This window comes from Cydia splendana, chromosome 8 (assembly GCF_910591565.1).
Source record: "Cydia splendana chromosome 8, ilCydSple1.2, whole genome shotgun sequence".
Classification (NCBI taxonomy): Eukaryota; Metazoa; Arthropoda; class Insecta; order Lepidoptera; family Tortricidae; genus Cydia; species Cydia splendana.
In genome coordinates, this window is record NC_085967.1 from 10,500,302 (window position 1) to 10,517,423 (window position 17,122).

General features: G+C 37.4%; 1 protein-coding gene across 5 annotated transcripts in view; it reads right to left on the minus strand.

The window, feature by feature from the left end:
- LOC134792815 (RNA binding protein fox-1 homolog 3) overlaps window positions 1-17,122 on the minus strand; it is a 59,628-nt gene that overhangs the window by 15,673 nt on the left and 26,833 nt on the right. For all 5 annotated transcript variants that reach the window (XM_063764197.1, XM_063764195.1, XM_063764198.1 and 2 more), the window contains one exon: window positions 403-657. In XM_063764197.1, the coding sequence (XP_063620267.1) occupies window positions 403-657 (255 nt within the window). The remainder of the gene's footprint in view (window positions 1-402; window positions 658-17,122) is intronic.

Here is a 17,122-nt window from a genome sequence, read left to right on the forward strand (position 1 = left end):
TATGGATACCTACATGTTGAATTTTATTTATGAACTTAATTGATACAATTACTTTTTCAGGCATTCCGCGTCATAATGTCTTGAATACCCAACTGTTTGGGTATTCAGTCTTAATTTCGGATTTTACATTTCTGCAATGCAGACATTTCGACTCTCATATTCAAAACAGATTCGATTGAGACATTTGAGACCATGAAAAAAATGATCATTTAACTTATTGGAATAATGATTCCTGTGCATGTATATACATTACTTATACATTAGATGTACGAATCGGAAAAGAAAATCGAGCATAGGAGGTTCCAAAACACCCCCAGAAAATAATAGACCTACGACTAATAAAAAGCATTCTTGTTTCTAATAAAGTTCAAAAAAGTAATAATCGAGGCAAGTAAAACTTACTGAGCTGCTATTTTGATTGTCTATGGAGTTGGGCGGGTGCGGTTGAGGCGGCGGTTGTGGTGAGAAGTTGGCCGGCGGGAGCGGCGCGGGCGGCGGCGGGCCCTCGCTCTTGACGAGCGGCGGCTGCGGCGGGTTCGCGGCGTTCGCGTCTTGCTTCACCGCCAGCGCGTCGCCGTTGGCGGCGAACTGCGCCGCCGCGGCCGCAGCCGCCGCCGCCGCAGGGAACGGGTTCCCCATGCCCGTCCCCACCATGTGCTGAAATACATACAAGTTACAACATTATTTTATTGAAAACTTGGACTATCTCGATTTTGCTTATGAGATGCGGTCTTTTGCATATATCTAACTATATCCAGCAAAAGCAAAGTCAACAATTGTTTCCAAAAAGCGTTTACAATACGTTTGGACTTTGCATTTTACTGATAGACATGTTAATTGCGTAAGTATGAGCGTGGGAATGTAGTGACAGTTTGAGAAGAAAATAATGAAGAAGCGAAACAGAAAATGGCTGTTGCACATGCATAACCACGTCGTTAGCAGAATCCGGATTTGTGGTTTACATTAACATAAGGGAGAATTAGTAGCCAATTATGTGTTTCAATAAATAAACTTTCAGAAATATTTCTGATAACGAATGTAATGCTCATTGAACTAGCCACAAGTAATAAAAAAATAAGTAGGGTTCATAAAATATAATAATAAGACACGATAGACTTAAATTATGAAGTCTTAGACAGTGTAATAAAAAATCAACATAAAACTGAAGAATTTAGATCAAGTATGATCGTTTTCATAGGTCCGACGTAGTTATATCAAAGGATTTATAGTCACTTCATCTCGGGGACGTGGTCAACACATAATTCTGTCGCAATAAATATGTGCGTCTGTTAATAGTTGACGTTTCTGGGCTGCGAATCGAAATATTGACACGGCAAGCTGGTGCCAACGCTGTCGTACTGCCGTGCCACCGGGCCCGTCCCGTCCGTCAGTCAGCCATCACTCTTGCGGGAACCATGCGAGGCTCGTTTGACACACCATTTGCGAACCCTTTTAAAGGAAAGCGCTTTTTACCAAACGTTAATTTAGGAGAATAACAAACGGCTTTCCCAACCATACCTTAAAATTATTTAAGGTCCGAATCGATAGCACAAACGGCTTTTACTACGTAAACATAATTGCTTTTATTTTACGTCCGAAACGCCTGCCGGCGCAAAATTAAATTGCGAGTGAATTCTCGCGCGGGCAGGCAGGACACCCTCCCGCTTTGTTAGGTACCTACTGCCGAATTTAAGCAATATTAGAAACGCGAGTACCGCCACCCTTTACATCATGAAATATCCCTTGATGAACTAAAGTAATAATGAAGATTATCTTGATATTCGTGTTTGGCTTTGATCCAAATATTTTCAATTTAAAATAAATAATTGAGGAGCTTTTTCTAGGTAGCGTCTAGGTGTATGGGGCTTTAGGTTAGGTTAGGTTTAAAGATATTTATTCTCATAAAAGACATACAAGTCACATACACGAGAACAGAGTTACAAAGTAAAAGTAATCTTATCTACGGTAGCTTTACTTCATAATATCTTGAACTAGTGTGACTAGTGTCATACGTCTGTTTTATTGAAGTTAATTTACTATGGTTTCTGGTTTACAACTAGATACATTTATGTATATGTCGGAACCTGACACCAGAAAGACGTATTGCAGCGTTATAGTTCATTATTTTAGACGCCTGTATAAAATCGATTAGCAATGTTGAGCTACGTATTATTTGGTTGTAACGAAATAAATAAAGTTGCGTAGAGAGTAACGCCATCTATTGGCGTATTGTTGAACTAAGATGACAGGTAGAAGGCTTTGGAACGTCGAGAGGTTTCTCTCGAGTGAGCGTAGGCACGAGTTGGCGTTTTTGTCGGTATGTTGGTAGACTGGTCGAGCAGGTTTACCAACTTGACTGAGGCGGGAGCGGAGAGGCTCCGCCGCTGGTATTTCTTCTGGATCGGACCGCGCTAGAGATCGGACATACTCGTTAGCCAACCTCGTGCCTAACTCGCTACGTTCCTGAAGGTTTATACCTGAAGGATTATTCTGATAGCTTATAAAATCCCGCGTTCTTTAACCATTTAGCTAAGTGTTTTATTTCAAGTGTTATTTTTGTTTTCTTATGTTTCATTAGAAGCTTACTTTTGTGAAATAAAGAAATGATGTGTTATGTGTTGTTTTAACTTGTTTTGAAAAGATTTGTCCGTCTGAGTTTGTTGCCGGTCCCATATAGGGCTAAATCTTCTCATGTTAGAGGCGTAGGGTTGGAGCCGGCCTAGTTTGACTTGAATAAAGATTTAAACGGTTTCTTTTTACTTTCATATCGCTCCCTTGAGTTAAACATAGCAATTAGTTCTTTTAAACATTTAGTACTGAAGTATAGTAGGCACTAGTATGGTTAACGAGTCCTAAGGTTTATTTCATGCACTGGTAGCATGGTAGCATACTGGTTTAGCTGAGAAGTAATACATTATCGTACTACCCCACGCGCCCACCGCCTTTTAGGACCATCGGTATTCGACATCAGCAAGTGGGATTGCCAAGGTATCATGTATTGCTTACACAGCCACCTGGGAGCGTGGTGTATTTCTGGTGACCTACATTCCATAATCTGGACACGTGGTAATGGTAAGCTCACGTGTCTAACCTTGATTGAAAGGTGAGTGTAATTCATTGTTATTTGGTGAGAGTTATTGTGAAAATGTGAATAAAATTGTGATTGAGGCAGTCGAGCATAGCGGTCGTTACGTGACGTCATCTCTGGGATCGTTACGTTTCTTTGTAATTAATTTTTGTAATCCATTTAAATCGAAGCGATCTTGAGTTATTTTGATTTGAAATCCATACTGTTAATTAAAACCGAGTATTAGCTATTACAACGTGATATTATTTCATCGCTTACTTGTGAATTTACCCTCAATAATTGATTTTTCATGAAAATACAATTCATTTTTATAATCCATTTAAATCTAAGTGATCTTGAATTATTTTGATGTGAAATCCATCTTGTTAATTACAATCAAATATCGGCTATCACGACGTGATATTATTTTATCGCTCACTTGTGAATCTACCCTCAATAATTGATTTTTTATGAAGATACAATTAATTTTTATAATCCATTTAAATCTAAGTGATCTTGAATTATTTTGAAGTGAAATCCATGTTGTTAATTACAACCAAATATCGGCTATCACGACGTGATATTATTTCATCGCTCACTTGTGCTTCTACCCTCAAAAATATTTTTTTTTGAAAATACAATGCACCGTTAGAAATGGATCCTGCTGATTTGCCAATGCATAGGATTGTGTAATCCCTACCCTGTAAAGTTTAGTAATTAGTAAAATTGCTACAAATTATTGCCCGTAATGCCGTGATAGATCACAAATCGTGCATACTATGAAAGCATGAGCTACGCATATGAAAATTAATGTTACAGTGTGCTGCAACCTGAGCAGGGACAACTTACAGACGCCATCACACCTGTAACACGCAGCTGTGCAGTATCGTCTGTTCTGGAGATTTGGAAATAAAAGGACAGGTTTCGTTCCAATTGTTTATTAGTGAATTTTATTATGAGTGTAATGGCGAAGCATAACAGTCTAACGTAACTAATTAGCTGTCACTTTTCGTATTGGCCCATTTTACCGTGTTACTTATTTTTGGAACACATGTTTGTTTGTTCATAGAATGAAATAAAACGCACTCATTGAAGTTTAAATTTTATTCTGAGATTTTTGAAGTCCCGTATACATTGGAAACATGTTTTTTTTGTCTGCTACATTGCATTTAATAAACCTTTGAGTTTATCCTGCTTACATGATAAACCTGATGCCGTGCTAATGATGATTTCAGTAACAGCCAGCTATGTTAAACTACATCGTGCATCTCGCCATCTGCCGCAGCAACGGCAACTGCAAGGCGGAAAGCATCAGCCTTCGTGCTTGGGTTGGACTTCACCACCACCTTTGACTGGGACGCGTGCATCGTGCTTTATTAATCTGGTGAGCAGTTCCCATTTTGTTGGGATTATTTTGAGAGGATTTACTTCTGCATAGAAGTTTTGAGCGAGTTTCTGTTGTTAAAGCTAAAGTAGAAAGCTGAGTTTCTGTTGTAAAAGCTAAAGTAGAAAGCTATCTTTAGTGATTTTGATCAGTGATGTTCAGTTTCAGTTGATCAGTTGACACTGATAGTACCAATGGTTCTGAGTAACATGATTTAAAGAACCGTTTTTATTTTCTTTTTGGAATTCACTCTTAACATTGTTTTTGCTTTCGATGGACTGAAAGCTTGTACTTTCGAAGGACTGAAAGTACGCCCGATGGACTGGGCAATACTGTCATGCTTTCGATGGACTGAAGGCAAGCCCGATGGACTGGGCACTACTGTTTTGCTTTCGATGGACTGAAGGCAAGCCCGATGGACTGGGCACTACTGTTTTGCTTTCGATGGACTGAAGGCAAGCCCGATGGACTGGGCACTACTGTTTTGCTTTCGATAGACTGAAGGCAAGCCCGATGGACAGGGCACTACTGTTTTGCTTTCGATGGACTGAAGGCACGCCCGATGGACTGGGCACTACTGTTTTGCTTTAGATGGACTGGGTATTGTTTAGTGACCGCATCAGAAGTGCCGGAGCATGTAAGAGGTGCACGTGGTCTGCTTTTTATGTGCAGAATGCTCTTTGCAAGGAGTAGCACTTACGCGGCTGAGATGGTTACTTCTGACGAGGGTCTGGTATCTGCCAAAGGACTGGCAATGCACCGAAGGACTGGTGTTGTTTTGTTGAAAATGAATTCCCGTTGATGTACTGTGTTCATATGAGTAAAATTGGCATTATTAAGTCAGAGTGCTATTTATTTTAAGATGTCCTACAATGATTATTATCACATTTGACCAAAATATTTTTTTAATGCCAGATAATTTCCCCGTAAATTGATATTGATGACAATAGTAGTGATACTGTCGAGCAATGAATTAGAGCTGTTGTGATTTGTGTTTTTGATGTTTGAGATTGTTCTGTTTTCACATAAATTTGAGAGTATCCGCCAGATGGAGGCGATGATTAATGGAGTGTATCCGCTAGATAGCGGCGATGATTACTGATTATTTTTATTAAGTGGTTGCTCGATGGACTATTTTTGACTAGAGAATTGAGGATTGTTAAAGTAATTTTGAACAATCGTTTTTTCTGGTTGAATTGATAACAAAGTTTGATTTTAATAGTAATTTGAGAGAGACCCAAATTGTGGGTCAGGAATGACCGAGCGATGAGATACTGTGCTGAGTATTTTGTTACAGAATCAAATGCATACACCCACACACGAGGACGTGTGTAGCGCAGGACGGCCGTGTCGGAACCTGACACCAGAAAGACGTATTGCAGCGTTATAGTTCATTATTTTAGACGCCTGTATAAAATCGATTAGCAATGTTGAGCTACGTATTATTTGGTTGTAACGAAATAAATAAAGTTGCGTAGAGAGTAACGCCATCTATTGGCGTATTGTTGAACTAAGATGACAGGTAGAAGGCTTTGGAACGTCGAGAGGTTTCTCTCGAGTGAGCGTAGGCACGAGTTGGCGTTTTTGTCGGTATGTTGGTAGACTGGTCGAGCAGGTTTACCAACTTGACTGAGGCGGGAGCGGAGAGGCTCCGCCGCTGGTATTTCTTCTGGATCGGACCGCGCTAGAGATCGGACATACTCGTTAGCCAACCTCGTGCCTAACTCGCTACGTTCCTGAAGGTTTATACCTGAAGGATTATTCTGATAGCTTATAAAATCCCGCGTTCTTTAACCATTTAGCTAAGTGTTTTATTTCAAGTGTTATTTTTGTTTTCTTATGTTTCATTAGAAGCTTACTTTTGTGAAATAAAGAAATGATGTGTTATGTGTTGTTTTAACTTGTTTTGAAAAGATTTGTCCGTCTGAGTTTGTTGCCGGTCCCATATAGGGCTAAATCTTCTCATGTTAGAGGCGTAGGGTTGGAGCCGGCCTAGTTTGACTTGAATAAAGATTTAAACGGTTTCTTTTTACTTTCATATCGCTCCCTTGAGTTAAACATAGCAATTAGTTCTTTTAAACATTTAGTACTGAAGTATAGTAGGCACTAGTATGGTTAACGAGTCCTAAGGTTTATTTCATGCACTGGTAGCATGGTAGCATACTGGTTTAGCTGAGAAGTAATACATTATCGTACTACCCCACGCGCCCACCGCCTTTTAGGACCATCGGTATTCGACATATATATAATGTTAATTGTAGGTCTGTTAAAAATAATAAATAGTTTTATCCCAGTTCACCGCTTTTCCATTTTTACAATTAAATATATAACTTATTTACTAGGATCTTTTTTGTTTGATAGTTTGTATGTAAAATACCTATACTAATAATATGACTAGTCGCTACATAGGCGCCGTACCGGATACGTCAAAATTAGGAAGTGGTTATTGAGCACAATTGCGTAGTCTACTCACAACCGCACGCTTGACTGGCAGGCAGGGCCCATACTCCTAGATAAAGAACGTTTAGGTAGCTAATTGTTGTAACAGTATAACAATTAATATTACAAATGCAAACGGAACTCTGTCTATTTTCTTTTTTTCCTTTTATTTCAAACACGTCTCCGTAGGGAGAGGAAATTAGTATGTATATACAAAATCCCACGTGAGACTATGTCTATACCTACATCTATTTATGAACTAAAATACCAAACACATAAAACAATTGATGAAATATAAAAAATAAGTAAGTATTATGATTGTGTACAATTAATTGTAAACAGCGTCATGAAAAATATTTTATGCCTGTTATAGTTTTTTGTCGACGCTTAAAATTAAATATACAGATACATACTTGACAAAAATAATAGAATAACGATATAGTATATTGTGTGGGGTTAGTTAAGAGAGAATGCGAAGGGATAGTTGAAATTAGTGCCCCTTAACGTCGGTCTAGTCGAGACCACGAGATTATGTTATTGTTCCCATCTTGAATGAGCTCTGCAGGATGCCTGCCCTAGATTAATCCTTTATCTCCTCATATTGAACAACATCTCAGGATTACAAGTACTTTGAACTAACTATTTATCAGTGTTCAACAATTAATTGAACTACGTCGCTTCACTATTTATGTTTACCATTAAGTCATAATGAGCACATATAATATTTAAATATCTGGGAGACCGAGCTTTTTCCGAGCAAAGCTCGGAAAACATATAAAAACTTTAGGATGACGATGAACTGAACATCTTACCTTAACGAAAAATGAAGCAAGTACAAAGAGATAAAAAGGTATATACCTATGCATATATATATATATAATTGTTTACTTATACCTACACCCGAAAATAACCACTTCTTGCCTATTAGCCTATTAAAAAAACAATATAATAGATTCACGAGTTAGTGGCTGTTATTGTCGTCTTATTTTATTGTCGGCCTCGATTAGCACACTGAGATGAGTCCATCCGAATTCTTTAGCCATTATACCTAAGAAACACAAAGTTGAGGCCAATAAATTATGAAACTAGTTTACTTTGTCCTAATCATGGACCTAGAATACTACGGACGTAGTTTTGCTAAGACAAAAACTGTGATTCCATCATCCACCAATTTCCTAGTATTTACGCGTGACACACACACATTGACAGTTATCTCAATGCCCTCATCCACCAATTTGCCGTCAGACGGATCGAAACGTCAGTGAAGTAAATTTGTCCAAGAAAAATGTAAAATATGCCGGCATGCGTAGTTAAATCCTGCAAGAATTGTACCGATCGAAAGAAAAAAATTGACGGAATAACTTTTCATAGCTAATTTTATCAATTCTCACGGTATAGTACATAAAATCTCCATATTTCATTGTTAATAAATGCGAAACAAGAGTGTGACCAGTAAGTTGAATAGGGTAATTTCCCGAAAGTAGGGTAATTGATGCCCTTCTTATTAAATCATTATGTATATAAGAGATCATTTAGGATATTTAGGTAAATAGCTAAATTATTGATTTTGCATTTCAAACTAGGTCGGTATGGTAATTTCCCGATAATAAGGAGATTAAAGACATTTACATGAATAATGTTTGATAGTTAACGTTTATTTGTTATGTAAGGTAAACATACTCATGGTGCTCGACGCGGTCCCAGTCCAGTACATGTCATCTTGAAACTGAAGTCATTGTCAATAGAGGTGACAGCAAGGTGTCATCTATTGGGCATTAACATGTCGAGCACTAGTACATTTACCTTATATTTATTTTTTGTTTTAACCAGATATGTTACAAGTTAAATATCATTAGGTATTGAAAATAATATTTGCACAAAGTAATTGTGCAACAATGCGCATTTTCAAGACCTATAAAATCAGTTAGGTACACACTTTTTTATTGTCTAACGTAAAACTGTCCTATTTTAATATTTGAAAAAAAAAGGACGATATTGAAAATAATTGTTTCACCATTAGGGGAGAATTTGTGTAACATGGTATCACTCGTCTACACGCACACTTTCAAACCGTCCGCCATTGCAGTGTCACAGTTTGTCTTAAGTGACATTCCCTCTGTCAAATATATAACTCTATGGTCCTAATACACAGAGCAAAATGTTTGAGTAACACTGCAGTAAGATATGTAAATACGTTGTCCTAAGCACTATCAAATTTTTTTTAGATAGAAGGGTTCCTAATTTATTCCCGTTGAATAGCTGAAAAAATTATTACGCTCTATTCGTGGGAAATGTCGGACAGTAATACCGATACAAGTAAAAGGAGGGTGCGAACAGCTTTTAAAGATATTATTAATCGCATCCCGACGAAGTGGGTCTCCTTGCCCGCCGCTCCTGCTGCTATTCTTCATGGACTCCCCCTTTCCAAACGGAATATTCCATTCCTGTATTCCCACGCTTTTATGTACTCTGTACACAATATTTGTATTGTTGACAGGTATTTTACATAGCACCGGGTTTAATGCTTAGAATCTTTTACGATGTTACACTCTCTGTCATTGTTGATAAATCCTGTTATAAAAATGTTTCATGCGCGGAAATGTAATAAACGCGATCAAATAATGAAAAGGTGTAAAGCAGATAATACGCCATAAGAAGTATAACGACGCTTAGGACATAACTTTCATGAGACTATAAAGACAAGTATAGGGTGGTATAATACTTTATCAGGCGAGAGGGAGTAGTATCACGTGTGAAGGTATTATATTTAGAATCGTCGCCCAAGGCAACGGGAGGTTATAGCGTGGCGTCAGCGCTACCGCGCAAGGGCTCTCCACTTTTGTTACTTCTAATTGTCCATCGCGAGTCGCGCCGCGCCGCTGGGCGGGGGCGACTCGACGGTTTAAAATCATGTTTGCGTTTGCATAGCATAGCGCTCCCTAAGATCTTGCGCTATTTATGGTATCATAACCAGACAATAGCAGTGACTCACACTCCGTGCTCCATGAAGTGCTGTGGACGTGTTCAGATTACAAAAAATAAACAGGATTACAAAGGCATGCCTATAGGTTGGTATGTCTTACAAAACCCAGCTTTTAGAATGTTTTAGACTAAGGGAGGTTTTGTTAACTTTTTACATGGGCATATATTACATATATTACCAATTCAAACATACATAACATGCTAACACGCTCTTCAGAAAATACGAGTACAAAATTGTTCTTTCAGTACAGTTCCAGAATTCAAAAATAATCAAAACAATAAAGTAAACAGCGGTTAATGATACACTACCGACGCCGACTGGGCCTATAAAGACAAATGATCATTAACATTTTATGTAGCATGAACCATAATACTAGTGGCAAACACTTTGTGAAAAGCTACCATACGCATTACATGTGGCGTACCACCGTCCAGTCATATCCGGCGAGCGCTGTCGCGTAAACAAACGGACTTTTTTATAGACCGGCGAGTCTGCTATTCGTCTTGCATCCAAACGTCTGACTGCTTAAGAGGAATCTCTTCTGTCGAATGCCCAACAGAAGCCGATATCCGTAAATTCCGAAAGTTTACACTGTGCAACATAGCCTTAACTAACGACGACGTTCGGCAACACATGGAAGCGTTGTTTTATTTATAGCATGCATGAATTTAGCTTCGCACAAGACCTTTGTGTAACCCTGGTGTGCACTTAACAATGTACCCTACTGCGTATAAAGGATTATATCCTACTCATTTCGGCAGATATTATATGATAGGATTAATATTTTACTACGCTACTAACCCCTGAAGACATGACGTGAGGTTAAGCACGGGCTTTGAGGTTTCCGTCTATTGATATTCACATTCAACAAATTATATTTGCCATTTGCTGCTGCGAGTAGGTATCCTTGCTGAATTCCAAATCCAAACTCAATGACGGCAGACCATTTGTTCTGGAATGGCGATTAGCTAATTCACATTCCGGAACCGTATTTATAAGAGGTATCCAACGTGTACAACCTACGAAATAGGTGTACAACCTAATTTAACGAAATTCAATACCTCCACTTAACCTGATCACTTTCGTGAAGACATTGGGTAATTGGGTACGGTAATACCTACAGTGCGGATGGATACAGAAATATAAGTGAGAAAAGAAAAGGGGTTATAGTTCAGAAAGTTTTATTCCCACTTAGTCTAAAAGGATTTTTATTCGTATCGTTATCTAGGCAAAAGAGATCCTAACGCCCGTAAAATGATGCTATTTCCTTAACTTTTAGAATACAAATGATCTCAATACATACCTATATGCCTATATACACATAATTATATAATTTAACTGTAACTAATATTTTAAAACATTTATTTACATACAATATATATACAGTGGTACTACTAAACGAAATTAATAACTGTAACTAATTATTTGACGTAGTAAGGTTTACTCGGGTAATTCCGAATGTCGAAAACCGTCGGATAATTCCGAAAAGAGACTTTTATTATGATGGAATTAAGGGTGATTTTCATCTGAATTTTGGAATTATCCGACATTCGGTAATACCCGAATACACCTTACTTCATTTTTTTTACTAAAGGTGCCTTCTTAAAAACTTGTCTTCTATACACAATTACACTGCGTCGTCTGCGTCTTTTAATCACTAATATCTACTACCTATATTAAATTTAATTATATTTTAAACGAGATTAACAAAACAGTAAGCAGGTTTCTTATAAGATTAAGCTGTATCTTAAGCAGTCCCATGGTAGCCGTTTATTACCAGAGTACAGCACAGACACGCTACGTTTCACAATTAGGTAATTATATCAGGAACAATTGGAAGTAATTGAAGGCGACGCGAGTCTCTGGATTTAGTGGTGTGCGTCAGCGTCATCGTGTTCGTTTCGAGCCCAGCATTGTAGCCCTGAAGCTAGATGTCGACTGATGTTGAATAATAATTCAGCTAAATGGATATAAAATCACCAATCGGTATATAAAAACCGGGCAAGTGCGAGTCGGACTCGCGCACGAAGGGTTCCGTACCATAATGCAAAAACAAAAAACGAAAACAAGCAAAAAAAAAAAACGGTCACCCATCCAAGTACTGACCACTCCCGACGTTGCTTAACTTTGGTCAAAAATCACGTTTGTTGTATGGGAGCCCCATTTAAATCTTTATTTTATTCTGTTTCTAGTATTTGTTGTTATAGCGGCAAGAGAAATACATCATCTGTGAAAATTTCAACTGTCTAGCTATCACGGTTCGTGAGATACAGCCTGGTGACAGACAGACGGACGGACGGACGGACAGCGAAGTCTTAGTAATAGGGTCCCGTTTTACCCTTTGGGTACGGAACCCTAAAAAAAAAGAAATACATATATACTTATGATTAAAAGATAGATTTCATAAATCTTAATGAATAATCCATTTTATTGCAACTACAATACTCAGTAGTGTGAAATATATACTTTAACATAATACATAAAACTGCCTACATCTTTATCACAGGTATTTTATTTTAATTATAATGAACTACTTTGTTTTGCCATACAAATTAAGAGCCCGTAACGGCACTTGTTGCCAGTTGTATTATCAATTTATGATGATAAATGAACACATAACAGAGATAAAATATTTGCCGATAAGAAGATTACGAAATTGCAAATCTGAATCCGTTCCTCCCAAGTTTGTTAAGTATCTAATCTACGCACGCGGAGAGATTATGTGATTTCCAACTTTGGATAACTTTTAAGACAAGACTTTTTCATTAGGAACCGTTATTACAAAAGGCCCAGGCTCAAAACCAGTCTAGGCGAAAACACTGATGCTTAATGAGAAAAGTTGAAAAGCGAAGCCAATACCAGTCGTCGAAAAGCGTTTTATAACATGAAATTTGAAACTGCTATAACCTCATAAACTAAGCATTGATTGTGCTATTGTGCTATTTATACATAAAAGTACATATATAATAATATATCTGTATATCTATGTAATAGTGATAGGGGCTAGTTGGGGTCACCGTCGAGGGACCTTGCGTTCAGGCTCCTGATAATTTCAAGAGAAACGTATTGACCCATAGATAACAGCTATTGACAAGTTCAACGACAACGACTATTAGTGAACAAAATATACAAGTCTGTACTCTGATTTATTTGAAGTTTATTTAAAACAGTTCCATTTAATGTAATAGATAAATGTAAAACGTGGAGGTGCTGGACGGTTGGAGTATGCAATCAGAGTTTCATGTTCTATAGAGAATGCGACTGCCCCCCCTATCAACCGCTTACTCCTACATATTCAGCTTTACGAACTATTCGAAGCAGTTACATTACATTTATGTATACCTACTGAATAGATGAGATTTCTGGTATATTAAAATAATATAAATAGTATATGAATAGTAGTAATAGATATTCGAGGTTAGCATCTAAAACTGATAATAAATGAATAGTAGACCCCTTATTTATTTTGTTACTTGTAAGAAAATACACCACAATCTTTGAAACAATTTCTCATCGCTTAAGATATTTTTCACATTTCAGAAGGAAAAGTTTGGTGGTTAGAATAAGCGCGGATGGAAAAGGGTAGGTAACTCACACAAGAGGATCATTTTAGTGCTTCTTATTTCGCAACCAAGTAGCATAGGTACCTACTTTCAATACTTTCCAAGTAATCTTGAAGGCCTTTTTACTGGGGTATTTGCAAATAAAAACCTTTCTTGGGTACTTATCTAGTATTTCTATATTATCAGTTTATATTAAATATGTATGTAAATAACAATTTCATTGATACTTATATATTTGTACATGTTTAAAATTTGAATTTGAAGATTGTGAACCTTACCATTACAATATACAAACCTAAGGCAATTCCGTATTTTTATTACGTGCTGACGTGTTGTATTTATTACGAAATAAAAAAGACAAAGGAAAAAATCATAAGAATGCCATAATATTATAGCGTTATTTGAATGCGGAATGCGGTTCTCAACCGCGCAATGTTAGATTAATGACATGGGATGGGGCTACGGGAGTGCGTAGGTGCAAACCCCCGCCCATCCCCAGCCGCTCCCGCCTGACCGCCCGCACTCTCCCCTCGTCACCGAACAGATGCTGGATTTTGTAAACACAAACAGACCCGTCAACCGGCGATAATAAAACTTACGCCCTATCAAGCAAACTACGTGATGTTGGTGTGAACGATTAATCCACCCAAATATTTATTTTCAAGGGTTCTGTTACTTTTCAATAGAACAAACTGGCGCCTCGTATATGGAAATAACGTGTACGACTAAACTCCAAAGGAAATAACTCAAGTTCAAAACAATTTCATTGCAAAGACAAATTAAGAGCCTTCGGAGCGCAATATTCTATTTCATCTTTCGTGCTTGGAATTCTAAACAAAGTTACTTACACGAAAACTTGGTTTCGTGTTGCAAATCTGAATGCCGAAAAAACACGTACGACATTGCATTGGAAGCAGAATTGAAATACCCCACTCAGAGCCAGACGGAGTTATTTAATTTTTTACAATTCGCGCTCGCGCGCGAGGGATTTGTTTTTAGGCCAGATTTTTTCAACTCGAACACGGAGCTCCTAGTTTCAGCTGGATCATTGTGGGAATATTATTTTATATTTTAATATTCAACAGTTTGCAGCGTGGTACGTGACCGGGGGAGTATTTACAGTGCTTAGCGAAGCGCGCAGCCTCAGCTACCGGCGGGCAGGCAGCAGGCACCCTCGTGTCGACTACCACGACTTTACATAAGGATGATTTGAATATTCGCAACAAAAAATCGGAGTTATGCTATCCTTAACTAACCATAGTTATTTCTGTGCGGGTAATATATATGATAGGCGGATAGTATAGAGAATTCAGGCTCGTACTTAAAGATGGAAAAATTTACCCGAGTGTGCAAATTGCGCGCTACAGTTATAAACGAAATAAAATCGTTAATTGTATCGACATTTAATTAAACACAAACAGTAGCAATAACATCACTGACTCCCGCGAACTTGTCTGTTTTGCTTTGCCTGTTTGATCAAATTCTTAATTAAAAACTTTCCGTCTAAGAAGATTCAGACTTTTGAAGTTTTTGCAAATAATTTAATCAACAAAAAATTGCCTACGAAAATAACGACGTCGCTAACTTAAAGGTAATAGTTGTAAGGAGTTTAAACTCTTATTCGAAATGTGTTAGATGGATATGAATATGACTGAGTATAAGACTATTCAAAACTTTTACAAAGAAACCACGAAATTAGTCTAGCTGGTAGTGAGCTTAAATAACGGAGGACTAGCAAATATATATATTTGTGCATAAGTTGTTTCTGAATATTGGATGGTTTTGTATTTTAAGGCAAATTTGTAGGAATCTATAGAGCCTATAGTATATACGGATTTGTAGGAGGGAAATACCTATATATTTTTTCACCACACCAGCTGATAAAGGCTCTTTTGATTGTTCCAAAACTGATGAGAAAGTTCAATTTTATCCACATAACATATTGTGGTAAAGTAATCAAATTTTGCGTTGTTTCCTTATGTTGGCTAGTAGAAATGGCTTTTAAATGAAGATTTTGAACGGTAAATATTTCATAACATACCTACATTTTGAATTGATTTGGTTTGATTTTGTTTGATAGGTATTTTATAGTTATTTGTATTTTCCTTGCGTTAGCGTGGTGAAAATTTTAGTGTTACACTCGGTGAAAAAATTTGTTTAACCCTCGTGCGAGTCGTGCGTCCTTCGTCGTCCTAAAATACAAAACCATCCAATATACATTTAGAAAAATACAAATATTTGCTTGTCCTCCGTATATTATTATATCTGAAAAAGAAGTTTCCTTCCTTCTTAAGTGGACTAATCTGAATAAAGTAGCAATAGGTACCTACCAACAATCAAGGCAAGTTCTCATTACACAGGACTGATAGAAAGCCACATGTAAGTATGTACATTGGCAGGCCGACATGTGTGCGACAATAGAGGCGGTCGTTTAGTACTCGGTCGTAACTAGCTGGAATAGCTCCCTTCCGGGCGCTCGCTGCCCGCTTGACAGCCCCTCGCAAGCTTCTTACTCCATTTGTCAATCTCAAGCCAATATCACTTTTGGTAGTGCTCGTTTCTTTTTATAAATTTCACTACTGGGGTACTTTGGCTAATTTATACTTTTTTACAAGATCGATGTTAAAAGGCAGGTACAAATTAATGGAAGACGAGGGAGATTATTTTATTTCTAATTGGGGAATACTGAATCGAATAGGTATATAATAAAGAAATACTGATTTTCCAAACAAACTTAATATTATTAGCGGTATTCAACTCCTTTACATTTTACTCATAATCAGATGTTGGCAGATGTTTAACATCTTTAGCAATGACGACAATGACTATTGAATGCCTCCTAGACATTTTAGTGGCGTCAATAATAGAAGTCTTCTAAGCGTAAAATAAAGGGTTTTAAAGCGATTCCTTTGTGTTCCAAGTGGAAGTGGATTTAAAAAATGTTGTATTGTGGTTGGGTTGCGGTGCCGGCGGGGTCCGACACCTCGCTGAATCGGTTTGGATTCGATCATCAATAATTCGCAGCTCCGCCCGCCGCCCCAGCATTGCCGTCGTTCAACGAATTACACAAATCAATAACCTATGGAACATGAGGTGCATTATATGTAACTGGTGCATTTACCTATATAGGATTAACCAAGATAAACCAAATAAACCAAGGTCCTCATAATTCTACATCTGTTTATAATTAAACAAAGGTGTGAATCAAAATGTAAGGTGCCAAGTAGGTAAGTAATTGGGTAGATAGTGTCGAGCACTGGCATATTACATACCTTATTTTAAGAGTTTGAAATGAGGTTAATGAGGTATGACTTAAATCTATGTATTCTAATATACACATATATATACATTGTAAATAAATAATACCAAAGTATAGGAGTAGAATATGCATTGGTTACAAATTTATCAACATTATAAATCCATCGGTTTCTTCGTATTAAGACGGATCCATCTATCATTCGACCGTCTTTAGTGCTACGAAGTTATACATATTCCCACATACATCGTTACTCAGAGACGTGCAAAATATACGAAATAAAGAAATATTGACTGCTCAAATATTAGTAAAATGTAGCCGTATTTTACATTTCATTTCTCACTTTGTAGGAAAGTCGGACATCGATGTTTGCTTTATAATTATGTAGCACTTTGTACAGATTCTATATAAACAGCAAACTATGAAAATC